Here is a 27951-nt window from a genome sequence, read left to right as displayed (position 1 = left end):
CTGTATAAGTTCGTAGGAAAAAGAGAAAAACAACATGAAACTGATGAACAAAAAGTCTTATTTTAAAAAGAAAAGGAAAAAAAAATAAAAATGAAAGAACAAAGGGCGAAAGGGCGGAGGATGCTGCCTTCCAAGTTCAAAACTGGTTTCTCTCGGGCTATATAAAGGCCCCAAAACCTCTTCATCTCTTCACTTCTTTGTCCAAAGCAAAAACCCCAAACTAAAATCTAAACCTTTAAACCCTTCGTTGCACACTTGCATTTCAAATCTTTTCTACAATTCTGTTTCTATTCACATCTTCTTCTTCTCTCACTCTCTCTCTCTCTCTTTTGTCTAGCTAGTTATCAGAAAGCACCAATTAACCAACCATGGTTCTCTCAAAGACTACATTGGAGTCCGATGTCTCCATCCATTCCACCTTCGCTTCCCGATACGTCAGGACTTCCCTTCCGAGGTATTACTCTGATGCTCTCTCGTCTTTCTGTTCAGATGATGGAAAAAAAAAAAAAAAAAAAAACTCTCTTTAGAGATGATATGATAATTTTGTTTCTGGGTTGTAAAGGTATAAGATGCCGGAGAATTCGACACCAAAAGAAGCGGCGTATCAGATCATCAACGACGAACTGATGCTGGATGGGAACCCAAGACTGAATCTGGCCTCCTTCGTCACCACCTGGATGGAACCTGAGTGCGATAAACTCATGATGGCCTCCATTAACAAGAACTACGTCGACATGGACGAGTACCCTGTCACCACCGAGCTTCAGGCATAGACTCTCTCTCTCTCTCTCTCTGTTTCTTGTTTCTTCGGTGTTTAGACGATGGTTAATCTCGTTTCTTTCTGTTAATAGCCCACACCTACGCAAAACGCTTACGGTTTTTTTTTTCCCCCCTTTAGACTAACAGCCTCCACTTACGGTGGCGTAACGGTCCACCCATGAATTAAAAAAAAATTCTCCACTGCGTCAAGAGTCAAGACAAAAAGTGTCATAATAGGGAAAAGGTCGGTAGAGGAGAGACAAACGCTATTAATGAAGGGTAATTTTGTCATTATTCAAAACTACCTTTATAGTCCGAGGTATTCGGTATCTTTATCTTCTTTAGTTCTCTACCCGGCCCAGTTCCCTAGTACTGGTAATAAAGAAGGGGGGCATGACAACCTACTAAAGGGGTTGTCACTGTCCAAACACTTTGCCCGGTAGGATCCACACCCCTTTATTGCAGGCACAAGGGAATTGGAAGAGATAATTTTCCAAGTATTTGTCGTTGTCTTGGTGCCAAGCCCATTTAATCGACTTGTGGTCAAACTCAATTAACCACCAAGGGTTACACCAAACAAGATCCATAAAATACAAATACTGACAGACAAGATATGTTTTTCCAATTCCCACAAGATAGTATTGAAACTTTCTTCCACTTTGACCTTGTGGATTTTGTTGACATAACCATTTATCGTGTCATGATTGATGTGGAATGGAAGATTTGGGAAGCGTCTTTGGCATGGTGGTGGCTGCTAGTCGCAATTGAATGCTGACCTAAGTCCTACAAGAGGTCGCTTCTTCGGCTCTCCTCCTATTAGAAGTTTGACAACTTGTTATTCCCCCTAGACACCCCACTTTCTAATGGTAGTTGGATCTGGCCATCCCCCTGCAGGAAACAAATTAAAATCTTCTGTAGTGTACCACCAATGCATTGTGGTGCGGTTTTGCAAACTCGACACATGGATGATGCAACATCCAACGGTGCTAAATTTGAGAAGAAATAAAAAAAACAAAATGCAATCGAACTCGCAAATATATATTTCATTTAATAATTGAGGGGATCGCTGGCTGCGCCAATGACCCCTGCATCAGCGTGGGGCCGCTGAGAGTAGGGTGGCAGCATCCAATTTTTTCCGGTTCTAATTGATTGGTTATGGTCTGGTTCACTGGTTTCAGGAACGGTTTGACACCCCTAGTTTAGGAGCCCATAATATTAATTGTGAAACTTTGATAGAATCTTTCTTGGTTTAGAACTTTATTTTTAGCTAATTGTTACTTAAAGTAAGGTGATGTAGTATTGAATTAGTAACTTTTCCTTTTTAATTTGATTAGAATCGATGCGTCAACATGATAGCAAATCTATTTAATGCTCCACTTGGGGATTCAGAAGCTGCTGTTGGTGTTGGAACTGTTGGTTCGTCGGAGGCGATAATGCTTGCAGGTCTTGCTTTCAAGAGGAAATGGCAGAACAAGAGGAAGGCTGAGGGCAAACCCTACGATAACCCTAACATTGTCACCGGAGCAAATGTTCAGGTATGCACTTCACGTATCACCCACCATTGGATTAGCATCAATCAGTAAACATATGGCATATCCCTAGAAAGGCCCAATGTAGCCCATGGGCCTCATGAGAGGGTTAGAAACTAGGCCTGTCCAAGCTACCTTATTTCTTTGTCTTTGTTCACTCACAATGAATGGTCTGGTTTATGGTTTTAGGTCTGCTGGAAGAAATTTGCAAGGTATTTTGAAGTTGAGCTGAAGGAGGTGAAGCTTAGGGAAGGCTACTATGTGATGGACCCTGATAAAGCCGTCGAAATGGTTGATGAGAACACCATCTGTGTCGCCGCTATTTTGGGTTCGACCCTCAACGGAGAGTTCGAAGATGTCAAGCGATTGAATGATCTCTTGGTAGAAAAGAACAAACAAACTGGGTATGTAGTTTGATCAATCCTCCTAGTAGTACATCTTGAAGAAGCCCAACTGGTTCAATTGTGAACCGGGCTGAGATTATGTAGACCAAAAACTCATACATGGCTGGTTCACCCAGTTTCTGAGATTGAAATTATGGTGTACACAAACTGATAGTAGTATATCTTACCTTGTTACAGATGGGATACCGCAATTCATGTTGATGCAGCTAGTGGTGGATTCATTGCACCATTCCTTTACCCAGAGCTTGAATGGGACTTCCGTTTGCCGTTGGTTAAGAGCATCAATGTTAGTGGCCACAAATACGGTCTTGTCTATGCCGGTATTGGTTGGGCCATCTGGAGGAGCAAGGAAGACTTGCCTGAAGAACTCATCTTCCACATCAATTACCTTGGAACTGACCAGCCCACCTTCACCCTCAACTTCTCTAAAGGTAATTAGACCATAATCTATCATGTAAAATCAATTTCAAACTACACATGCCACGCCATCTAGGGCAGCAACAGGATCAGGTTGGGCTGGCCCTTTTAAAACCCTAGCCCAACCTTGAGTCCCCTTAGCTGGGCCCAAGACCGGCCCAGCCTTGACTCATTGCCAGAAAAATCCAACCTGACCCATCCTTAGGGTCGGATCAGGCTGACCCTGATTGGTCCTAACCATGGGGGGGGGGGGGGAGAAGAAGAAGGAAGATGCATAGGCTGGCCAGGCTGGGCAGAGGAGGAAGAAGAAGGAAAAGAAAAAAATAAAAGAAGAAGAAAGAACATGAAGTAGAAGACAGGGTTGGGTTGGGCTCAGCCCGAGGCCTCAACCATGGCCCAGCCAGGCCTTGACTTAGGGCCAGAAATTCGCAACCCTGACCCACCCTCAAGGCCAAGATATCTCAACCCAGGGCAGGCTCGGGACGTTAGGGCCAAACTTGCACCTCTAATTGTTAGGTACTTGGATAGAACTCATCCTCAAAAGCTAACCGTTAAGAAGAGGGTGCCCAAGTACCTATTAACCCCACCACATCCCCATTCATATCCGATCTGGGACTATTTTTCCATCTACTACGTGGAATCCCAACACTAATGCCACCTGAATTGATCATTAATTAACCCTTTATTGCTTTGTAAACATTGCAGGTTCCAATCAAGTTATTGCTCAGTATTATCAACTAATTCGCTTGGGTTATGAGGTGAGTAATGAGTGTTATACTAATGCAACCCTAGTTTTGAACTGGGTAAATAAGGTAATAGCACAATACTTTCTGAACCAACACTAAGAGCTCTTGGGTGTGTAATTATATGTTCAGGGCTACAAGAATGTCATGGAGAACTGCAGGGAAAATATGATAGTGCTAAGTGAACAATTGGAGAAGACTGGGAGGTTCAACATCGTCTCAAAGGACAATGGTGTCCCACTTGTGGCGTTCTCTCTTAAGGACAACAGACCGTACAACGAGTTCCAGATTTCGGACATGTTGAGAAGGTTTGGGTGGATTGTGCCGGCTTACACAATGCCACCGGACGCACAGCATGTAACAGTCCTTCGTGTTGTGATCCGAGAAGATTTCTCTCGCACCCTTGCCGAGCGACTTGTGTTGGACATCGAGAAGGTACTGCATGATCTTGACAGTCTACCGGCCAAGATATCGGTCAACTTGGCAGTGGAGAGTAAAGAGAAGAACGGGTGTTGTAATGGACGTGTTGTAGTGAAGAAGACTGCTTTGGAGACACAAAGGGAGATCACTACTGCATGGATGAAGTTGGTTATGGAGAAGAAGACTAACGGCGTTTGCTAGGACTACTCTCAATGAGTTTCTTTTTTTTTTTATAGGTCTTCAATTCCTCTCTTAATGTCCATTGATTGTTAATGTTCTTCTTTTGGGAGTCCATCGTTGGCTTTTTTCAGAATAATGAATTGATTGGTATTTGTGGTATGGTTGGAAAATCAGGTTTTGACTTTGTCAAATAGTTAATTAAATAAATTAAAAAATAAATAAAAGAACCAGCTGGGTTTTCATTATCGTATGAGAATGTACGAGAATGGGTGTGAGCCGCCCAAATGGCATTCATCATGTGGGATCCAATTCGAGAATGGGTGGGGTTTCACAAGTGAAACTTGTCTCAGTGCTTATCCCATTCTTGGTCATGAAGCGCAGTTACCGAGTCAGATCTCCCAATTTTGGACATGGGTTCTCCCATGATCAGTGCACGGACAACCCACTCTGATATCATTTGATGGCATCCAATCCAAAAGTCTGACTTTTAAGGTGAAAAAGTCCTTTCAAAGTTATAAGCCAAACTGTCGTACACTACATGGCCGATGTGAGATTAAATTCTCCCCTTATTCTTAACCATAGAATGCACTCACTGCATCAGAGACTCATTTGTTATGGCATGATCTCCTTTGATACGGTTGTTGGCATGGTTTTTTGATTAATGACCGTTGGTTCCATTTAGGTATTTCATTCATTGAATCAGAAACATTTAATACAAAGAGCCCATATCACTCAAGTAACCTTTTCCCACAAATACATCATTCTTAACTATATCATCTTGTCAGATTCAAAGGACAACTTAAATCCAGCCTTATTAAAAAGTGGTCCTGACACCAAGTTGCTTCTTATTTCAGGAACCTTAAGACCATTAACCAAAATTAATGTCTTCCCCGAGGTCAATTTCAAAGTGACTTGTCTCTTGCTGACAACAATCAAAGTATTAAAATCAGTAGTCATACAACGCGTATTTTCCTTAAGGTAATTGAATGCCCCAAAAGTGTGCAGAACCGGGTTGACCTTTATGTTCTCAACTCCAAGATAAAACCACTTCAATCACAAATGGTATCATCCCAAGTGTGATTACAGTACAGAGTATTCGAATGGCAACACCCTAAGTGTGATTACAGTACAGAGTATCCAAAGATAATGCTCAGTAGTCCAAAAGAAGAAAGACGAATAAAACAGAGTAAGAAACAACACTGTTTTAAAGAGAGAAAGCAGAGAACCTTATGTATGGATGTATCTCTACATACTTTCGTACACGTACAAGTATGTAAGACCCCATATACAGAAACCCTACAAATAGGTGTATGTATATACAATGTCCCTACATATGGGTACATGTGTATACAATATATGCCTAATGCATGTAGGATAAGGATGCATGGGTGCATGTATGTCTCTTTTACCAAAAACGAATTATATAAAGCCACAACCTCACATATGGGACAAGGGAGACTTCCCTTGGGAACTCTAGCTATGTACCTTGTAAGCTACATGAACAGTTATGAATTCACCATTCCACATGTCTATAACCAACGTGGGACTAAACTTGAAGTGGTTTTTGTGCCTTTTCAATTTTTCCTTACAAGTCTACACAAGAGGTCCATGGTTCAAGTCACCATACACAAGTGCTTTCAAACAAAACAAAGTAGGGGGAAGGGGTTTTCATATTTTTAAACTTTTAACTTTTCAAAAAAGGAATCTTTTTGAAAACATAAAATCCTACATTTATCTGAGAATGGATCACCTGCACGTACCAACAAGTGAACGTACATGTGAGAGCTAACCACCTGTCCTATTTTTGCCATTTACAAGGGGACGAGGGGTTTTTATGGAAACAAAATTAAAATGTGATTGACTCTCACATGTACGTTCACCTATTGGTACGTGCAGAGGAACCGAACTCCGTTTATCTAGGATAGAATCGTTTAATATCTATTCTTCTGAAATCTCAATTATATATTTGTTAATTTTGAGGGTTAAAGACAACGTGACCGCTTTCTTTGGAGAAAAGACAAGGTTTTTCAAAAGAACATGTTAAGAATCTTGATTGCAATTAATCTCTAGGGATAAAGAATGCTAACCGGTGCCGTAGCGTGACGTGTAATTGCACCGACCAGGCACAGCTGCGTGTGAAATGATCAGCACACCTCTAGAAGGCGGAAAGGACCAAGGGAGTGTTAGTCGATCATTTTGCGCGTGGTTGTACCTGGGTGCAGGTACATGCCGCACCGCAACACCGATTAGCATTGCTTTTCCCTAATCTCTATTAACCGTTTGTACTACTAGTATAATAGTATTGGTGTTGTGCGATGAGATAAACAGTTGATAAGTTATCTTATGAGTTTCCACTAACCTTGCAAGATTTCTAATATAGCAGTTAGTGAATGTATGCTCCAAATGTATATATTTTTAAACGGAATAACATGTTGTCATGAAAGTGGTGAATTAAAAAGTTGTAATATTGTTTTAATTGCCCTTCGTCTTTACGCCTTATTCCCAAAAATTATTTAATGTAAGGGTAAAAAAGGATTTTCAATAATTTGAAAATTATTAATGCAATACTCATTACTCAATGCATTTTTTTTCGGTGAAATTATTGAAAAAAATGTACTATATTTAAAAAAAAAAAAATGTTATACTAAAAGGGCAAAAGAGTAAACTTAATTGTTTTTTCACTAACCTTAGTTACAACAAGATTTTTCTCATTTTTAAAAGAAAATTAACATAATAAGTTTGATTTATAATGATCGCAATTGTTTACCAATATCCTATTAATAGAATTCTTTCAAAACAATGACCAAGTTTTCCTTCAACCACGATCAAGGGATTGGGAGAATCCCTTGACAAGGCCTTCGATTAGTGTCCATAGGAATCACACAACATTCAAGGGGTATATTCGATCATTCACAAATAAAGACAGAGAAGTACAACCATTGATGGCCATACGGTTCCTTCATCGTGTGATGAAAGAAAACTTCCCCCTCGAAATACATATATGATTGGTACATTGTACAAGCTTCAAATTATCTTTCAAACCCAAAAAGAAAAGAGTAGAATCGATTAAAATGCCCACAAATGAGGCTACATGTCTCAACAATTGGATTGGTGTTCAGAGGTAGGTATATTTCAAAATCTTAAAAAAAAAAAAAATGCAAGAAAGCACATACGGGTTTGGAAGTACATTGCACCAAGGTCTAGTTCCACTGGTTATTTATATTAGCCATGTGGTTTTTAAGATAGGAAACATCTATGTGTCATATCCCTAGAATGGCTTTTCTAGTTACTAGCATGGATTTAATGGGCCCTGAAGGCCCAATGTAACCCATGGGCCTTATGAGAGGTTTAGAAACTGGGCCTGTCCAAGCTACCTTATGTCCTTGTCTTTCTTCACTCACAATGAATGGTCTGGTTTATGGTTTTAGGTCTGCTGGAAGAAATTTGCAAGGTATTTTGAAGTTGAGCTGAAGGAGGTGAAGCTTAGGGAAGGCTACTATGGGATGGACCCTGATAAAGCTGTCGAAATGGTTGATGAGAACACCATCTGTGTCACTGCAATTTTGGGTTCGACCCTTAACGGAGAGTTCGAAGATGTCAAGCGATTGAATGACCTCTTGGTAGAAAAGAACAAACAAACAGGGTATGTATCCTCCTACTAGTACATCTTGAAGAAACCCAACTGGTCCAATTGTGAACCGGGCTGAGATTACGTAGACCAATAACCCATACATGGCTAGTTCACCCAGTTTCTGAGATTGAAATTATGGTTTACACAAACTGATAAAAGTATATCTTACCTTGTTACAGATGGGATGCCCCAATTCATGTTGATGAAGCTACTGGTGGATTCATTGCACCATTCCTTTACCCAGAGCTTGAATGGGACTTCCGTTTGCCGTTGGTTAAGAGCATCAACGTTAGTGGCCACAAATACGGTCTTGTCTATGCCGGTATTGGGTGGGTCATCGAAGACTTGCCTGAGGAACTCATTTTCCACATCAATTACCTTGGGACTGATCAACCCACCTTCACCCTCAACTTCTCTAAAGGTAATTAGGTCCTCCCATAATCTATCATGTAAAATCGAAGTCAAACTACACATGCCACCAGCCACCTAGGGCTGCAACAGGGTCGGGTTGGGCCGGGCCTTTTAAAACCCTAGTCCAACCCTGAGTCCCCTTAGCTGGGCCCAGGCCAAGACTCAGGATCAGAAAAATCCAACCCTGACCCGTCCTCATGGTTCGAAGGCTGACCCTGATTGGCCCTAATCATCTGGGGGGGGGGGATAGGGCTGGCCTAGCTGGGAAGAGGAAGAAGAAGGAAGAGAGAAAACAAAAAATAAAGAACATGAAGAAGAAGACAGGGTCGGGTCGGGCTCAGCCTGAGGCCTTAACCCTGGCCAGGCTAGGCTGTGACTTAGGGCTAGAAATTTGCAATCCTAATGCGCTCTTAGGGCCAAGATATCTCAACCTAGGCCTTGTTCGGGCTCATGGCGGGCTCAGTGCGTTAGGGCCAAACTTATACCCCTAATTGCCACCTGAATTGGTCATTAATTGGCCCTTTATTGCATTGTAAACATTGCAGGTTCTAGTCCAGTGAATGCTCAATATTATCAACTAATTCGTTTGGGTTATGAGGTGAGTAATGAGTGTATTACTAATGCAACCCTAGTTTTGAACTGGGCAAATAAGGTAATAGTATATTACTTTCTGAACAAACACTAAGAACTCTTGGGTATGTAATTATATGTTCAAGGCTACAAGAATGTCATGGAGAGCTGTAGGGAAAATATGATAGTGCCAAGAGAAGTATTGGAGAAGACAGGGAGGTTCAACATCGTCTCAAAGGACAATGGTGTCCCACTTGTGGCGTTCTTGTTAGAACACGCAAGGGTTTTGTCAAATCCGAATCCGTCTCCATACAAATTTCTAGAATACGATTGAAAAATCAAAATAAAATGGGGAAAGCAAGGTGTACTTGGCACCCACGTCTGCTGATAAAGAACAGATAAGATCGCTTCCAATAGCTGCAACAATCTGTCAGATAATGAATGCAATCCGTAATGGGGATCTTCTGCAACTTTCTAGACTCTCCCACAGCTCTATTTCTTGTGGAGGAAAGAGAAAAGAGAATAATGACTGCAGGGACCCCTCATCAGTAGTATTTATAATACTCCTCAAACCCTAGCCCACTTCCACAATGGGTCAGGCCGGTCCGATCCATCTCAATAAAATAGTAGCAGCCACATCAGCCCTTGTATTTCTTGATCCCCATCAATGATCGACCCAATAATTAATTAAGCCCATACTCGTCGCATTTTGAAAAAATCCTAACAGTTCTCTCTTGAGGACAACAAACCGTACAATGAGTTTTAGATTTCAAACATGTTGACAAGGTTTGGGTGGATTGTGCCGGCTTACACAATGCCACGGGACGCACAACATGTAACAGTCCTTCGTGTTGTGATCCGAGAAGATTTCTCTCGCACCCTTGCCGAGCGACTTTGTGTTGGACTTCGAGAAGGTACTGCATGATCTTGACAGTCTACCGGTCAAGATATCGGTCAAGTTGGCAGTGGAGAGTTAAGAGAAGAACGGGTGTTGTAGTGGACGTGTTGTAGTAAAGAAGACTGCTTTGGAGGCGCAGAGGGAAATCACCACCGCATGGATGAAGTTGGTTATGGAGAAGAAGACTAACGGCGTTTGCTAGGACTACTCTCAATGAGTGTCTTTTTTTAGTTGTTGTTGTTGTAGGTTTTAAGTCTTCGATTCCTCTATTAATGTCCATTGATTGTTAATGTTCTTCTTTTGGGAGTCCATCGTTGGCTTTGTTCTGAGTAATGAACTGATTGGTATTTATGGCATAATTGAAAATTCAGGTTTTGACTTGATCAAATTATTCGAATTAGATTAAAAAAAAAAGAGAATAAAAGATGAGCTGGGTTTCTATTTACAAATTTCTCATACGGGAATGGATGTGAGCAGCCCAGATGGCATCTACCATGTGGGATCCAATCCAAGAGTGGGCGGAGTTTCACAAGTGAAGCTTGTTTCGGTGTCACTAAACTCTTCTCCGATTTTTGGTCATGAATCATACTTACTGAGTCAAATCTCCCTACTTTGGCCATGGGCTATCACATGATCGGTGCACAAACAACATACTTTGATATCATTTGACAACATCTAATCCAAAAATCTGACTTCAAGATGGAGAAGTACTTTCAAAGTCATAAGTTAAATGGTCGTACACTACCTACCCAACCGATGTAAGACTAAATTCCCCTCCTATTCTTAACCATCAAATGCACTCACTGCATCAAAGGCTCATTTCTTATGGCATAATCTCCTTTGATATGGTTGTTGGCATGGTTGTTTGATTCTTGACCGTTGGTTCCATCTAGCATTAAGAATTTGACTGGACTGACCAATGAACAAGTTCAACCAAACCAAGCAATTTTGTGTAGTCTTGCTATAGGATTACTTGATTTTATTGGAAAATCAATTGGAACCGGATATTTTAAGGGAATCCTAATTAGAGTAGGGCTCAGAATCTAATTGCGAATGCAGTGTAAATTTACAACAACAAAAAATAAATAAAAATCATATCCTATTTTAGAAAATAATTAGGAAATACTTCAGAAATATATAAAAACAAAAGTCAAACACCACCAAACAGAATCGCATGGTAAGTTCTTATAATGAACATAAACCAGGAGAAACTCCCACAAGAGGGGGGGGGGACTAGGGCTTGGATACTGGTGTCCCCTTAACAACGGTGACTGGACATGTGGCATTCACCACCACATGATTGCTCACACTCCCAAGCAAAACCCTGCATTATCACCACCATGGTAAGATTTAATTCTTTCTTTTTCAATGGTTTGGAAAAACAAAAAAAAGGGATTTCATTCACTTAAAAAATGAGGTCGTTAAGAAAGAAATATATATATATGGAAAAATATAACATATATATTTGTGTTATATATATATATATATGCACCATCCACCTTCACATAAGGAGGCGAAATGACTGCCACACCTCCTCTATTGGATGCCCAATGCATCTCCTCATCGGTTACTGTGTTGGTGCAAGTAAAAAGATGCATGACAACACATGAGAGGGTATTTTGTGGAAGGGTACCCTAATCCAAATAAAGGTTTGTCCATCCAATGATCAATGGTCAGAATTGCCACATCATCCTTTGACATGGTTCAAATAGTGGATCACTACCTCATCTTCACACGTGGCCCCGATAGTAACCATTGAGATATGAAGCTTATCTCTACTAAGGGTGTTAATTTGTTATCAGAATTGAAACTCTCCCAGAATTAATCCTCTAAAACCTAGAACCATCCCAAATGGGACGAATCTGAGAACTGATTTTGGGACCAATTATTAAATGGGATGGTTTTTTTTTTTTTTTTTTTAAATCCAATGGGTCAGAACCGAAAGGCTAGTAAGAAATTGGTTGGATCCAAAACCGCTAGAACACATATGCTTATTTAGGGTAAGTTAATAGTCAAAGTGTATATAAAGACTATGTTGTAATTACAAAGAAAAACAAAGGGTTTATGTCAAGAAACAAGAGTTTGAGATTGAGGAACGCTAAGAACTAGACTGTCCCATTGTTAAATGGGGTTCGATATGCATTCTAATTTGATTTTGCATTCTTGGACAATAAAAATAGTTCGAGGATGTGAAAGAGACTTCGAATGCATACCAAACACAGCCCTACTCTATATGGGCCACAAATAAAACCACAATTAAAAAGATGGTGAATGGGTGATGGGTCACCTCACATAATAATAACTATGTTGATTACCACTTAAGGTTATCGTTTAAGTCTTTCACACTCCAAGCTCATGTTAGCAACTTGCCTTAAATTAAATAACCAAAAAAATGCCAAAAAAACAGAAAAAAAGAAACAGGATAAAATGTAAGGTAAGAAGCAAACCAACCTTTTAAGGACTCCTAAGCCCCTGCTACCAACCACAAGGGAATCAAGTATGAGATCTTCGACAGCATCACACAGCTTCTCCCTTGGATCACCCCAATACACCTTACTAACCACTATGACCTGTTTAATTTAATACATTTCCACTCAAAAACCAATTCAGAATTCCCTCAATATTGGAAAATTAGGGTTAATAAACTACAAAAAGAGAGATAGAGAAAGGAAAATGAGAAATTACCCCTTTTGTCCTCGAGACTGTATCGAGAAGATCAAGAACTTCTGAATCTGGGGTTAGTCCATACTGCTTTACAACTGTAGTCTCTCTAAGTTCTTCAAGAGGAATCAAAGCTGAAAACCAACAAAAGTGGAAGAAATTAAACAGAAAACAGAAGGGTTTGGGCTTAAAAGGAGAGAAGAAGAAGAAAGAAGGAAGAGGAAAAAGTTAAAAGATAGATGATACGTGATCCAGTTTCTTCCCAAAGCTGCTTCTGGACATTATCAGACTTGGGAGATAGAACATGAATCAAGAGGATGCGATCTCCACCCTTCACTAGATTATCAACGGCCCATCGAAGGGCTGCTTTGCTGGTTGAAGAGTTGTCCATTCCCACCCCAACCGTCCGTGCCTTCGCCATTCTTTCTCTCTCTCTCTCTCCCTTCTTCTTCTTTTTCTCACTCTGTCTCTAATTTTGGAAGAAGAGAATTTTAGGTTAGCTGGGCCTTAGAAAGAGATACTGATAACTCATAAAAGAAAGAGAGAGAGAGAGAGAGAGAGAGAGAGAGAGAGAATTATGGCAGGTCAATATTGCCAACACATTCACAACAGATGTCTTTATTCCTTCTTGACGTTGGAGAGAGATGAGTTGTCTTTATTCCATCTTGTCTTTGAATTCTTTTGAAGGACATTCAAGTGAAAGTACCAGAAGGGAAAGACTTTAGTAGGAAATACTATTCCTGATTTATGTTAAGACTTCCTTTCTTATAGTTATAGATCATAAATTAACGTTTATATAAGGGAATTCAACTTTGAAAGAACAAAGGAAGGAGTAGGAGTAGGAGGGAAAATTATTCTCTCTAATTTCCTAAAACTCGGCAATGCGGCACTACTAGGTGGAGATGTTGACACATGGCAATTCGGACATCCAACGGTCTGAGCTCAACATGGTCAATGAGCTCGGACATCCAAGCCACATGTTGACATCTCCACCTAGCACTGCCACACTGCTGAACTTTAGGAATTGGAGAGGATAATAATTCGGAGTAGGAGTAAGAGCTCGTTTTGTTTTCAATAATAGAGCAACAGATTATTGATGGGTCCATAAGTTATACTAATCGTACGGTTGTGATTTGGAGTCCACAGACTCCACACTGAAGTGGGCTGACCAAAAATCAGTGGAAGAATGAGGGTTTTGCATTCCTTGCACCGCCTACCTAAAGGGAAAAGGGTTGTATGTATTCTTTGCTCGGGAGTGCGTGGGGGCGCAGGCTGCGCCTAGACACATTGCGTAGGATGCAGTGGTCATTGCAGTCATTTAGGGGGTGTGGTGGTCATTTTGCCCACCCCCATGTCTCTGGACTCATCTTCCGCCCCAAGTGTAAAGAACATTTCCCCTATTCTTAAATACCTGGATGGTGATAGATGCTGGTTTGGATGGTGGATTGGTGGGGGGTAAATATTCTGTCAATATAATCCATTCCAAAAGGAATGTGGGCAATACCGTATAAGTAGTAAGGTGGTAGGGTACTGATATTCTTAATTCATATTCTTCATCAATATAAAGAAAGAAAGAAAAAAAAGGTTCTCTAACCAAGCGGCATATATGGATGAACACAATATGAGACATGGTAAAATAGGATCATAGATTGGAGGTAGCAAGGTCAATTTATGTGCGGATGAGAGTGATAGATACAACAGTGCTAGCATACCTTGCCTTGGCTGATTAAAGAACCCTTTCCTAAAAAAAAAATTGTACAATCACCCACTCACAAGGGCTTTTTTTTTTATTTTTTCTTCTATCTTCAATACTAATTATGTTATACCCGCACCCCGGGAGTATAATTAATTATTAATTCTTCCCCGTGACGTGTAGTTATCACTGCCACATATGCTGGTGAGTTGTTCTCACTGGTGGTCAAACCCAGCTATAAAATTATTGACCATAGTACGAGTTTGCCTGTGGAAACTAGTCGGGACCACGGAGGTTGCACCTTGACATGTCAGGGGTAAGTAGTTGACCAAATTTGTTGTGTGCTTACTGCCCTCTCAAAGCCCTCGAAGTGTGGTCCAAAGGCCCTGACCTCTTATGGTGGGAACCACCTTCCTACTCGCATCGGAGGCAAGGTTACTGGTTGCCTCCGACCCTGCATCCAATGCTGCTGACAAGGACCCTTGTGGGTGAGACCCTGTGGCTAAGGTACTATTGGTGTCCTGCCATGTTTGACCCTACCCTTACCCCTTTTTATTAACTTGACCTTATGTGGGTCTTGGGGCCCAAGTTAGGATTTTTAGAGCTTGTGTAGGGATGGATGGTTGTTTGACCCTATCCAAACAGACCCTAGCCTACATTTATGAGGCCTTATCCAAATAGGCCAATAAAGGTGATTTTTATATGAGAGAGATGGGTAGTACTATTCCTTATTCTCTTTTTCTTTCCTAACCTAATCGTGAAAGGAGAGGAGAGCTTTGAAGAGAGGAGGCGGCAAGGAGGAGAAGAAGGAGAAGGAAGGGAAGAAGAAGAAGGAAATGGCTGCTGGGTTTGGAGCTTTAAAGAGGGTACATCGTGTGTACCTCAAACCAGGTAAGCCAAGTGCCCTTTTCCCCCATTTTTCTCTCTTCCCCCTTGCTCGTTTGAGCTTGGGTGGTTCGTTGGTTGCAGCCCCAAGATGGGGATTTCTTTTTTTGGAAACCCAAAGGGTTAGCTCGAGCCATGTGTAGTTTCCCCTTGTAGGATGCTATCCCATTTTCATTACAATCCTATAAAGACCTCTATTTTGACCTCTTGCTGAATCTATTTGATTCTAAAGCTTCAACCACCAAAGAAAACCCCAAATCTGGATTTTTGAGCTTTTAATCCTTTAAACCCCCTTAAATCTTTGAATGTTGGGTGTTTCTAAGACCCAAATAGACTCCAAGACACCCCTCCCTTGTCCCTTGAGGCTTAGAGAACCAAATGGGACAACCCTGGGCTTTTAAAGACCTTGAAATCACACTTGGGTTGCATCGGAGGCAAGACTGCGTGAGTCCGATGTTTGCCTCCGAGGTGTCCCGAGCTCGCAGGGAAGGTCGGAGGCAAGGTCGGAGGCAAGCTGCGTGAGTCCGATGTTTGCCTCCGATGTGGCCTAAGCTCGCAGGAAGGTCGGAGGCAAGCTCGCGAGTCCGACGTTGCCTCCGTGCGCTTTAAGGCTTATAACTTATGTAAACTGTGGGGTTTCTCTATGAGGCCTCCCTACACTCTCTCACACTCTTATTCACTTCCATAGGCGCCAACATATGTGCAATGGAGTGATTTTGAGCGGGAATCGTTGCGCTTATACAAATTCCATTTGAAGTAATTGGTGAGTGGGTTTGGGTGACTGTTTGAGCTTGTTTACTATTGCTTATTCATGCATTTATGAATTATATTGTGACATTATCATTCAAGCATGATTGCATATTTGCATTTATTCTTATTCGATGATGATGATTTGGATGATATGGATTTGTGTTGGGTTACGGTCTGGGAAGTACTGCACCGGAACCCCGTGTACGTGGAATTGTATATTGCATCTCATTCTTGCTCGTATGCGCCGTGTTGTCTGTACCGGTGTTAGATGGAATGGGACGTTGACACACCCGGATGTACCTCTCAACACGATAGGATTCATGTAGTATATCGTGGTTAGGCTCGTTCCCTATGCTACGACCCTTACCAACGGGGGTTTAGGTGTTGGGTAGCGAGCACTGCTGCTGTGGAGAGTTAGAGAGGCGGCCGGGGTAGTAATGATTATCGGGTCCGCCTCGGGTGGTGATGACTACGACCGTGCGGGCTCCATAGTAATAATTGAGGTTGCATTGTGGTGAGAATGGAAGGATCCACAATGTTGTCTTCCCGAGTTATTGCAGTAGCATATACCCATTGACTTAGCATTGTGTGTTAGGTGGTAAATGAATTAATAATAGCATGCACCATGGACCATAAATGATTGTGTGATTGTGCATCCCCTTTTCTCTCTCACTAGCTCGGTGGAGCTAACCCCCGTGTACACATTCTTTTTAGATTTGGATGCAGATGATTACTGTGGAGCCAGAGACCGTGACTGAGGATCATGGCGATGGTTGCCCATGATGATTGTGCCTACGGGTTGTACTGTTACTTGGGATCGTTCCCGTTTTATTATTATTTTAGAGCATTGTGCTTTGTATAAACTTTTATGTTTTACCTTTTTGGTAGCTACTTGATGGTCATAGGAATTTTGTAACTATGTTACTTATTATCATTAGCCAATGAACATCATATAATCATTTCATTTACGCTTTCGCAAACTCTGACCTGTCTTGGAATGTAATATTCCTTTGTCTTTCGTACTCTGATATTATTGTATTTTAATATTGGTTTATGACTGTGAGTTGGCCACTGCATCGAGATCCTGGCGATGAGGTGGGATGACGCGTGTCACCCCAATCATACCCTGATATTGTATTCTATCCCTTGTCGGGATAGGGGTGTGACAAATTATGTGGATCCTATGTAGACTCTACCATTCCGGCCTCATGTTGCCATTGATGTTGTGTAGGAGATTCTCCATGGTGTTGTGGGATACACTTTCCCATAAATCATATTAAATAGGGTTAAATATGCATGCACCCCCTAAATCATCCCAATATGTCGCATTCCCTCCTTAAGATTCTGATAATTTCATATACATCCCTTGAAAATTCCACAGACACTCCCTATTTTCAAATTAATCCCATTTAAGTCCATGCCGTTAAGATTAGGGGGCATGCAGAATATTGGGATGATTTTAGGGGCATGTGTATTTAACTCTAGTTTTTTTCTTCATAACTCATTATGAGATTCGTTCTAACGCCCTATACGAGATGACTATTTTTTTTTTTAGGTAGAATGTTTCCTATCCAGGCTTGCCCTAATGCATCCTCTCTATTTCTCTCGTCTCCCCCATAAAATAACTACTCTCCCTCCCTCCCTATTTGATTGAACCGATAGGATACTCTCATTGGCTCTTGCTTGCCTGCATATAGTCTTTGCTACGAGAATGGTTCAACTGCACGTACCAATTAATAGGTGCTCGTACATCTCAGAGTCAATCACATTTTAATTTTATTTTCATAAAACCCCTCCTCCCCTTGTAAATGGTAAAATTAGGATAGATGGTTGGCTCTCACATGTACATTCACCTATTGGTACGTGCAGTGGAATCGAACTCGCAACGAGACAGGAAACACAGTTTTTTTTATTTAAATAATTCCTTGGAGCTTCCCATGCGAAATTGCGAATCCTATTCACGTTTTGAGCCCTCCCATTTCTGCCTCTTGCAACGTGGCCTTTGCATGCAGTAGATATATTTTCCCATTTAAGTGAATAATTTCCCTTAATATTTAATGCACATGCTATATTTTCTCTTTCTGCTATGGTATCACATTAGGGTAAGAAAGAAGAAAGGCAAAAGGTTAATTGTTTTCTTAGATATTTTTTTTTCATGTAATAGGTAGATTTTCATATTACGGTTTCTTATGAATATTTTAATTTTTAAAATTATTTTATAATTTATTTCATGTTTTAGAATCATAATAATATATATCTTTTTTGATAAAGAGAATTTATTAACGTTGAAACAAAATTCCAAAAAAGTTTGCATACAAGGCAAAATGAATAAAGAGGAGGGGGGAAGGAGAGAATGAAACCGAACAAGATCAGCTTAAACAGAAGCACCAACAACCACCAATCTATCTGCCACAGAATTAGCTTTTCTAAGAGTGTGAAGGAAGAGAACATTCTTGAAAGCCTCAGACAATACCCTGCCTGTAATATAATCGTTGATAATGGTAGCAATTTTCCAAGGAATGGCCTGAGAGCGATATTGAAGTATGTTCACAACTAGATGATTATTGCTTTCCACAATGATCTTCGAAATACCCAAACTTAAAGCCATCTGAAGAGTGCAACAAATTGCAAAATTACAACCAATACCTTGAGCAAATCCACAAACGAAACTTGAATTGGGCAATCTGCAAACACCTCCAATACCTGCTGTTCCTGGATTGCCATGACTCGCACCATCAGAGGGGAAATCCATCTAACCAATCTTGTGGCAGCTTTAGTGAATTGGGGAACCTACCGCACGAACTCTTTAGTATTAGAGATAGCGCTTCAAATTAGAATCATAATAATATCAGTTTAAGGTTATTTGACATTGATATCATCCTATACATATTTTTAGGCAATGGTGTGTGGGGCCCACACCACAAGACCATAACTTATTGCCCAAGTATCTCAATATAGTAATTAAATTTATTAAGAAAATCTATTGACTAATAACTTGGAGATTAGAGTTTTACTCTAAATAGAAATCCTTTTGTGTTACGTTTCATCACTGAGAGAAATTTTTGGAGGGAGAAACCTAGAATTTCCACTATGTTTGTTCGAGTATCACTACTTCGAAGATGCATACTTAGTGGGAATAAAGATATTGTCACACAACATGAGTCGATGAATGGTATGCATCTCCGTTTTTTATATTTGTGATTTTTGAATGCATTGATATACGAATGTAGTATTATTACTTTGGGTTAGTTATTTTGGCGAGCTAGACGATACAACACCCCCTAAGATCATTACAGCTGGCCAGCTATACATCCAACTGTCAGAAGTTTTAATCTCTTGTTTTAATCCATCTTCGTCTCTCACCTCTCGTTTGCCGAAACCCGACCTGCCTTCGTTCAAAATTTATTTTCCTCTCCTCAAATCCGCGAAAAGGATAAAGATATCCGGTTTACCGGCAACCGGAAAACCGCCGTTCCAGTGACTAGTAAGTTTTCCTTTTTTACCCTTTGTTTTAACGGTAAGCAAGCAGTACACTTCTTCTTGCAGCGATGGTGCAACCACCACCACCACCACCACCACCGCCACTGCCGTAGTTCTTGCCAGAGTGGCTGTAGGAGGTGAAACACTTTGCTGGGCACGTGAGCTTCTTCTTGTAACATGGTCCTCGTTCCTTGCACACCACTGTGGGGCGTATAACGCCACCCTTAAGAGTAACCCCCAATGGGACCGCCATCGCCGGCACCGTAACCTCCGCCGCCGATACCACCGTTTCCCCACCCGTTACTGAACCCTGGAATCCCAAATCCTCCACTGCCAGGACCGAAGAAACTTCCCACCCCTCCATTATTTCCATCACCCTTGTTGTTATTGGTGTTCTTTCGTTCGGCATCAAAAGGTCCACCGGAATCTGGGCGAGTAGAAGCACCATCATTAAAACGCTTAAGAAGTTGAAGGTATTCATTTTTTTTTCTTGGGTTTGTGCTCTCTGGTTTCGTTGATGTTTGAGATCAGAGGAGAGGGGAAGGGTTGGTATTTAAGTGGCGAGAAGGGAGAGGAAGTCAAGGAAGAGCATTTAAAAGGTGAGAGAGAGAAGGGTTGGATGACAGGTGAGAAGCGCAGGAGTGACTAGTGAGTGAAGGGCCTACTTATTGTGAGGATTGATTGCTAACGAGGACTCCACTCTGTGTGCAGGCAGAAGCAAAGCACAAACACTCTGCGAGCAAAGCACGAACACTCTGCGTGCTCTAGGTTCATTCTCAGGCGATTCTCTCTCCCCCACAACTCATGTTGTTGATCTCGCTTCCTCTGCAATCACCAGGTACTACTACTACATTCACAACACATTTCAATTGGTAGTGAGGTTTCTTTCACCAAGAATTCATGTTAAAACTGAAACAAACCTTTGATTTCTTCTTTCTAATGGCGTCTTCTGTTTCCTTTTATTGATATACATGTATCCATTGGCCTTTACGAAGAATTCTATAAATGCAGCTATATATATATTGCCATATCATTATATCTTTATCTGCAATCACTCTTTATACTTTTGGACTAACCCATGAGCTTACCTTTCTCCTAGCACCTGAAACTTCTTCACCTTTTCCCTTTCTCAACCTCATACATCATCCTTGAGACATACTTTTCAAAGTTATTTGTTGTTTTTCTTCACATTAGGAAGCATTCTATTAGTTAAATTTCTGCAACCATTATTTATTCATTAGAACCTGAATGAATGTTGATACCTTTCTAGGCCTAAGCCGACCCCTACCAACTAACCAACATGCCCTTGATTTACAATCCTTCTTCCAAAACAAAAACTCCACAGATTTTATTTTCCTTATAATGTATTCAACGTCTTAAAAGTTTTAGCAAGGACACAGACAATGTAGAAATAACAAAAAAAAAATTATTGAAATCTATGCAATCAAGAAAAGGCTTTATCTAGTCCAGTAATTGGAGCTTTGTCTATTTCTGTAATGTCATGTGCAATCCATATCTTGTGGAAATCTCTTAATTCTGAAAGAAAAAGAAGCAAAAATTAACTTATCATTCCATTAAGATGCATGCAGGGTCTCCTAGAACCCTTTTGATAACAAGCCCCATATATAGTGTTATGTCCTTAGGAGAATGCCCATTATGCTTTGGTTTTTTCTTTTTATTTCTGACTCTCTTATATCACAAATTATTATGAACAGTTCTACAGTAGTTGTACCAGAGCATGGGCACATTGGGAAATTGACGACTCCTCGCCGCAGACCTCGATCTATTCTGTCTTTGCTCATAGACGAGAATGCAGTGCTGCTAAATGCAAAGGTATACTATGTCGGCAGAAAAGGCCGCCGGTGAATGAAAGGAAGGAAGATAACTTGTGATGGGATCAGTTGCGATTGTTGTCAGAAGGTGTTCACTCTAAGTGGGTTTGAAGCTCATGCTGGCAGCACTTATCGTAGGTCTGCTGCTAGTATTGTTTTAGAAGATGGAAGATCTTTGTTAGAGTGCAAGACGCAAATGTTACACAAGTGTATGACCCCCAAACTTAAGACACACGAGAGAATCAGGAGTTGTCTACCTCAGTACCAGAGTGATGACAAATGCTCTATCTGTTACAGTGAAGGTGAATTATTATTATTATGTGATCTATGCCCTTCTGCCTTCCATCCAGGCTGCCTTGGTCTAAGGGATCTGCCTGAAGGAAAATGGTTCTGCCCATCATGTAGATGTGGCTTATGTGGTCAATCAAGCGCATTAAGTGGAAATGTTGGGGAGTTCATAGCAGCAATGGTTCTGCATTGTGATCAATGTAGAAGGGATTATCATATTGGGTGTTTTAAAGAAAGAGGATTGGCTATTAAGCTGGAAGGTCATGAACCAAAAGGAAAATGGTTTTGCACCAAAAAATGCGAAGAGATATTTATAGGTCTCCATGAAATAATGGGCAAATCATTTCCTGTGGGTGCTAATAATTTGTCTTGGGTTATTTTGAAATCATCTATTAAAGATGATAGGGAAGGGGGGTGATCCTGAGGTATCATCTGTTGCTGATCAGGTTAGGACAGAATGCCACAGAAAGCTGAATGTTGCACTACGTATAATGCATGAATATTTTGATCCAATTAATGAACCTCTTACAAACAGTGATCTAATAGAAGATTTAATATTCAGCAAGTGGTCAGAGCTAAACTGGCTAAATTATCTAGGGTTCTTCACTGTGCTTCTGCAGCAAGGAGGTGAACTGATCTCTGTGGCTACCGTTAGAATCCACGATGAGAAGGTTGCTGAAGTACCCTTCATTGCTACTCATTCTCAATATCGTCAAAAAGGGATGTGCCATCTTCTTATGAATGAGCTTGAGAAGAAACTCATAGAACTAGGAGTGGAAAGGCTGGTTTTGCCTGCTACTGATGAAAGGCTGAACATGTGGACCACTTACTTTGGATTCTCAAAGATGACAAACTCAGAAAGATTGAAGTACATAGAGTATAATATCGTGCTTTTCGAGGACACTGTCATGTGTCAGAAATTGTTAAGGAAGATGTCTTCAACAAACCAAGGTTATGAGTGCATTGATTTTGAAATGGCTCAAGAAGATCAAATTGAACTAAGTGAAGTGAAGCAATTGCAGTCCTATAACTGTTCTAACAAGCCAATAGAGCCAACTCTCTTCAGGGTACTAATTTGCATAGGCAAGCCTGTGTCCAGCAATCACTTGTGAGTATAAACATAGTCTAAGAGGATGTTTTTGTATTGGAGCTCTGAGTAGCTTCTGATATTCTTTCAAGAATTTCTAGACTGGATTTAAATCCTGTCCAATTGATAAGGTTTCATGCCTGATTAGAGTCAAACCTCATAACGTATCCTAGTATAAAAATTCTTGAGTTAATGTATAACTAGGGTGATATATTGTCAATAGATTGTTAAAATACAGTGATATACACAAATTCCAATGTTCTTTCCTTTTCTTTGGAAATTAATTATCAGTTTCTGAAAATAGATACTTGAATTTTTGATAGATATATACAAGTTTCTGACTAGTTTCTTGACTTCACCTGCAATCAGGCGTACCAACGTGCACCTAAAACAGAGTTGATCACTGGAAATCATAACTGTTTTTCTCAGAAAGATTTCTAGGTGACTTCTCCTTCCTGATTTTTATTATAAATCAAGGAAGGTCAGGTCAGGATCTCCAGAAAGGTTCCATGGTTATAAGCCCTTCTAGTTCACCAGTATCTGGCCTACTTTGTCTCTGAAATGGAAGCAGAGCTCTGTCCAGAGAGTCTTGACTGAAGAACCAAATCCAGATTCCATTCATTGGTGCTTTGTTTCTTGAATTAAATGAGCATGTCCCTATAATGCCTTCTGGTTCATTTTCTCTACCAGTTGCCTCCAAGAGAAATGCTCCAAAAGTGATGGTCTACTCAAAAGCCACCAGCTGTTGCGTATATAGATCGTAAAAATAACTGTTGCCCGGCTCGGATTTTATGGTTCTTAGTAAAATCACACTCGTTATTAGCCTTATTGATCTATCCCTGCCATCAATTCGATTGCCTTGGCCTCTTGCCTTTAAGCAGCTCGCCTTCTCTTTTTAATTTCCCCTCCTGCACAAGAAAAAAAAAATCCATTAATTTATTAGAATCGAAAAGGGAAAAAGCAACTGATCCCAATAAGGTTACACTTCTCCTGCAGAGATGAAGATTGAGGGAGTTCATAGCCTCAACTCTGATCCTCCGGATATATATAATCAAGATCACCATGTTTACCATTAAACATATATATGATTGTTAATTTTTTGCCTAGCTAGCAAATTGCCGAAAGATGTTGGCAAAGACACTTCTAAGATTAGGTGAGGTAGGTGTTGCAGCAGAAAACTGTCTTTTGGCTGACATGAGCTACGATGGTTGATGAACCTGTGGATCTCAAAGAACAGAACACTGTCAGAGGGTCTAAGCGGACTCCGGCGAGGATTCTCCGATGCCTAAGTCAGTTTTCTAGCAACTAAAAGGAACTACAGGGCTAGATCACAAGAGGCTAGAGTAATTGGGGTTATTGAACGTACCTTGCTCCCTCTTGGATACAGCGTCTTTCTAAGATAGTAATTTCCTTTTAAGAGACGGATTAAGCTTGGAGTGTCCAGTTATGGAAAGTTCCTAATTTCTGTGCTGTGTGAGGATTCCTTCCCTTACTAGGGAGCTGGATTCTTGTTATAATAGATCTCTTCAAGCAGCGTAGTGCAGGATTCCTTAGTTTCCTATCCTGAGTATGAATAAGATGGAGGTATACTAGGTCATGTTTCCAATTTCATATATCTATGTGTCGCGTTGTGAGTGGTGGAAATATTTTACCCGTATCAGTAAGAAAAACATCCGGTAGCTCTAATCACCATTTCCTCCGTTGTAGCCTTACTAAAATTTTGACCAATATTAAGTAAAGGCTCACTCGCAACCAACTTGTTAGTATTCATAGTTTGTAGATCTTCATGTTTTCCAGCTCAGCTTTTACAGTCTTTAATTAAGGTTGGAATTGAAGTAGTATGACTCTATACTTGTACCATATCAATTATGATTTAACTAACTCAATTTCAATTCCCTTTTGTGTGATATCTAGCTAGACTCCAGGGCTTGCCCTGGTGGTTCGCTACTCCCTTGGGAGAATTGCGTCACGAGCTTGATCAGTGGTTCAAGTGTCTTTAACGACACTAAGTCCACATTTACTTGCTTTCTAAGAAATGGAGCCCATGTCTCCTCTTGCCTCCTTGTAGGGCCTTGATGGCCAATAAGCCCTTGACAACTACACCAAAAAAAAAAAAAAAAAAAAAGAGGTAGACTTTAGGTAGAAGGCTATTGTTGTGAATTAAGCTCTATGTGCTTCATCAAGCTGTTAGTATTCATGGTTTTAAGGGTTTCTTATCCTCCAACTTCGCTTTTATAGTCTTTAAGTTTAGAATTGAAGATTTACCAAATAAAAAAGCTTAGAATTGAAGTACTAACTCTTGGTTACCCCAAAAAAAAAAAAAAAATACTATAACTCTATGTTAAGAATTAATAACGCAGCAATCCTCCAACTTCGCTTTTATAGTCTTTAAGTAAGTCTTGGTTACCAAAAAAAAAAGTACTATAACTCTATGTTAAGAATTAATAACGCAACAGAATAGTGATTTGCAAAAGAAAAATGAAAGAGGATCACACACACACATAACACAAGATTTACATGGTTCACCCAAGATGGTCTATGTCTACGACCAAACAATAACTAGAGCTTCCAGTCTTCAACTATTTTGATGAAGAAATATAAAACCCTCACACTCAACTTTTTACGAGATAACTCCTATATATAGCATTTCGTGCAGTACAAAATAGAGAAATCCTAATCCACAAAAGTACAAAATTCCCCCCTCTATAATTGACTCCCAAAACTAACTAGTACTTCTTGAATTAAGTTGAAATCAAGTTTCACCAATAACACTCAATACTTGTAATATATCATTTATGATTTTAACTAAAATTAGCAACTACAGACTCTATAATTGTACTACATTAATTATAATTTAACTACATATAGTTGAAGGAAGTTATTATTCTTTTCGTATTATTCCTTTGGTTGTACGTAAAGTGAAGTACAGTAAACTAAAAGTAAAATGAAAACCTTTCTACTCATCATCTTACTAAACATAGTAATACTATTTAATCAATTTTCAGCCAAAGTATATGGATTTGAATAGGGAAATTTTTTTAGGCCTAATTAAGGATATATATTTAAAATTTTTAATTTTCCTATATGGTTAAGAGGGTCGGGGCTGAGTGAACAATTCAGGAAATATTTCTCAAGAGTGTCCTGCCTTTAATGGCACAATCATTTTCCATTTACTCATTGATGGGATATGCTTTCTTTGATTCTAATAAGAATCTTCTTTAATCTTGTTGAGATGGAATGTAGGACTCGGAACATTTTGGTGGAGATTAGGGCTATGTTTGGTATGCATTCTTGGAATGCATTCTAGGTTGATTTTGCATTCTCGGATAATAAAAAATAAATATTTTTATCATCCGAAAATACGAAATTGACCTAGAGTACTACATTTGAAGAATGCATACCAAACACAGCGAGTGTGTTGCAGCATTTTAGTTATTTCTTTTTGTTTTTGGCCTCAAGAGATGTCTAAAATGCTCATCATTTGGCTGCTTCTACTTTTAAATTTGTTAGAGATTTCGGGTTGATCGATAAATTTTTGCTTTGGTTGCGTTGAAGTGCTAATTTCTACAAAAATAAAAAAAAATAAAAAAAATAAAAATTCTCATATTTGGGAACATTTTCAGTAATCATGATTAATTTTTTTTCTTTATTATATTTATTTCAATTTCCCCTCATTTCCTTCTCACCAGATTGAACCTTCATGAAGAATGGATTCCTTTTTTCCCTCCATTTCCTTCTCATATTTGATTTTTCTTCTAATGATTTAAGCATAAACCATAACTCCACTTTGTACATAACTATCACTAAATGGATTCCTCTTTTCCCTACAAACCAAGTTATAGTGCTTTGCACAATTCAGCTTGCCATTTTATCCTCCAATACACCACAAAATAAAGATAAAGGGAAATTTACATGTACCTCTTCTGAGGTATCACGTAATTATAAAAACATTCGTTAGTTTTGGATAATTACTCATGCTTCCTTATTTTTTAAAAATATTAGCAAATGCACCCTTGTCATTAGTTGTCCCTGTTAATTGCAAACAGTTAGAGGTTTTAAATTATTTTATAATCAATGTACCCTTGATAGGGTAGAATGGCATTATTGGATTTGCTACTTCCATGTCCTACGCCAAAACAAAATTCAATTTCTGATCTTCTACGATTGTAGATGGTTTTATAATATATACAAGATGAGACGGTTGATACCTCTGAAGTTTTTTTTTTTTGTTAAACAGAGATTTTCAATATTTGTAATTATTTATTAGGAGAAAGAACATTTCCTGGGTGCGTGCAGTATACTGTCCCTACGCCCAGAAACAGAGGTGCAAGAAAGGACTACCACACCTCCATGAAAAACCAGAAATTCATGAGCTACGATTGTCATTTCGCACGCCCATATGTCTGGATGCAGGGGGCGTTCTTATTCCCTTTACTTGTTTAAGAAGATGGGCATGTTCGCACATGATAAAATCCTCTATAATACCGGCGGGGCGACAGTGCACATCCGACGGTACAGCAGAGGCCATGTGTGCCATGTGTGCCACCTGGCCTCTGCTGTGCCATCGAATGTGCACTGCTGTCCCGCCGGTATTATAGAGGATCCTAGTCCGCACGGCACCCAACCTAATTTAAGTGTCAATTAATTATTATTTAATAATTGTATCATTGATGGAAAATTAATTTTCCGTCAACCATCTCTCACGTTTCTTTTTCATTTAAGTGCCAATTAATTTAAAAAACTGAATCATTGGGTGCATGCATTGCATGGTGCAAAATTTGTAATGGCTGTCAACCTCTCTTTTGAGTTGTACTGCAATCAAATAGTAATTCTTCTAACAAAACAAAAAAACATCTAATAGTAATACTTTAAGGAAAGAGTTTCCCTTCACCCACATTGAAGGAGGAATTCCTCTACCATGGGTGTCACTTCCTTTAGTATGGCATCAAAAAGTGGGAGGGGCATTTTCTACCCAAAAATTGTAAGGAGAGTAATTAAGACCATAGGATGGTAGGTGAACCCTCCTTCATGGGTGGCGGAAAACTTGGAATCATCTTCGATAAAAAAATATATATATATATATATATTTTGGTAGAATTATATTACAAGCCTCATATCTCCGTATTTTATGGAAATGTGTTTGGTGTTGGATTTGGCTCCTATCAATCCGGGCAGCTAGGCTTCGGGCAGGGGTAAGGCGGTAAATACGCACCACCTCACCTCTAGCGCTGCACATGCAACCCAATTGTTCGGATTGACAGGATCTTTTTCATTTGACGTTCTTCAATTGCGTGGAGTAAAAAACACAATAGA

General features: G+C 39.9%; 5 protein-coding genes and 1 pseudogene across 7 annotated transcripts in view; 3 read left to right on the top strand and 3 right to left on the bottom strand.

Moving 5' to 3' along the window:
- The window catches only part of LOC122664235 (protein NRT1/ PTR FAMILY 8.3-like), a 28796-nt gene extending 26058 nt beyond the window's left edge, over positions 1–2738 (bottom strand). For both annotated transcript variants that reach the window (XR_006333315.1, XM_043859973.1), the window contains exon 1: positions 2725–2738. The gene's annotated coding sequence lies outside the window, so the exon portion shown is untranslated. The remainder of the gene's footprint in view (positions 1–2724) is intronic.
- On the top strand, positions 325–10036 carry LOC122664237 (glutamate decarboxylase). 2 transcript variants are annotated; one of them, XM_043859977.1, is made up of 8 exons: positions 325–454; positions 563–767; positions 2094–2294; positions 2478–2692; positions 2870–3123; positions 3815–3867; positions 3985–4160; positions 9851–10036. In XM_043859977.1, the coding sequence occupies exons 1-8, from the start codon at positions 369–371 to the stop codon at positions 9987–9989; spliced, it is 1329 nt and encodes a 442-aa protein (XP_043715912.1). In that variant the 5' UTR covers positions 325–368; the 3' UTR covers positions 9990–10036. The 2 variants fall into 2 exon arrangements, with proteins under 2 accessions (XP_043715912.1, XP_043715911.1); XM_043859976.1 differs by lacking the exon at positions 9851–10036 and having other exon boundaries at positions 3985–4498.
- On the top strand, positions 7544–9869 carry LOC122664421 (glutamate decarboxylase-like). Its single transcript, XM_043860224.1, is given in 5 exon segments — positions 7544–7573; positions 7881–8095; positions 8263–8504; positions 9040–9325; positions 9792–9869. Coding segments are annotated over 5 exon segments (828 nt in total). The 3' UTR covers positions 9847–9869.
- Positions 10037–11119: 1083 nt separating the features above from the next.
- LOC122664239 (universal stress protein PHOS32-like) lies at positions 11120–13103 on the bottom strand. Its single transcript, XM_043859978.1, has 4 exons — positions 12870–13103; positions 12648–12757; positions 12414–12532; positions 11120–11286 (listed from the first exon to the last, which is right to left on the bottom strand). The coding sequence occupies exons 1-4, from the start codon at positions 13042–13044 to the stop codon at positions 11196–11198; spliced, it is 495 nt and encodes a 164-aa protein (XP_043715913.1). The 5' UTR covers positions 13045–13103; the 3' UTR covers positions 11120–11195.
- A 6264-nt stretch (positions 13104–19367) lies between these two features.
- Positions 19368–20570, bottom strand: LOC122665899 (annotated as a pseudogene).
- Positions 20571–21138: 568 nt separating this feature from the next.
- On the top strand, positions 21139–22663 carry LOC122665898 (increased DNA methylation 1-like). Its single transcript, XM_043862029.1, has 4 exons — positions 21139–21264; positions 21349–21565; positions 21614–21811; positions 21957–22663. Exons 1-4 carry the CDS (start codon positions 21139–21141, stop codon positions 22661–22663), a joined length of 1248 nt encoding a protein of 415 aa, XP_043717964.1.
- The last annotated feature ends 5288 nt before the right edge of the window (positions 22664–27951 follow it).

The sequence above is a fragment of the Telopea speciosissima genome, chromosome 6 (genome assembly GCF_018873765.1).
Source record: "Telopea speciosissima isolate NSW1024214 ecotype Mountain lineage chromosome 6, Tspe_v1, whole genome shotgun sequence".
Lineage (NCBI taxonomy): Eukaryota > Viridiplantae > Streptophyta > Magnoliopsida > Proteales > Proteaceae > Telopea > Telopea speciosissima.
The sequence above is the reverse complement of the archived record's forward strand: the minus strand, read 5'-3'. Positions and strand labels throughout refer to the sequence as shown.

Bases quoted from the DNA above. Each gene is read 5' to 3' on its own strand.
- LOC122664239 (XM_043859978.1), bottom strand. From the start codon at position 13,044: ATGGCGAAGGCACGGACGGTTGGGGTGGGAATGGACAACTCTTCAACC. The intron at 12,533-12,647 runs GTAATTTCTCAT...TAAATTAAACAG, and splicing joins CAGTCTCGAGGACAAAAGGG to GTCATAGTGGTTAGTAAGGT. The intron at 11,287-12,413 runs GTTGGTTTGCTT...GTGATAATGCAG, and splicing joins GGCTTAGGAGTCCTTAAAAG to GGTTTTGCTTGGGAGTGTGA.
- LOC122664237 (XM_043859976.1), top strand. From the start codon at position 369: ATGGTTCTCTCAAAGACTACATTGGAGTCCGATGTCTCCATCCATTCC. The intron at 455-562 runs GTATTACTCTGA...TGGGTTGTAAAG, and splicing joins GTCAGGACTTCCCTTCCGAG to GTATAAGATGCCGGAGAATT. The intron at 2,693-2,869 runs GTATGTAGTTTG...ACCTTGTTACAG, and splicing joins GAAAAGAACAAACAAACTGG to ATGGGATACCGCAATTCATG.
- LOC122665898 (XM_043862029.1), top strand. From the start codon at position 21,139: ATGAACAGTTCTACAGTAGTTGTACCAGAGCATGGGCACATTGGGAAA. The intron at 21,566-21,613 runs GTGAATTATTAT...CCTTCCATCCAG, and splicing joins CTCTATCTGTTACAGTGAAG to GCTGCCTTGGTCTAAGGGAT. The intron at 21,812-21,956 runs GTCATGAACCAA...TAAAGATGATAG, and splicing joins ATTGGCTATTAAGCTGGAAG to GGAAGGGGGGTGATCCTGAG.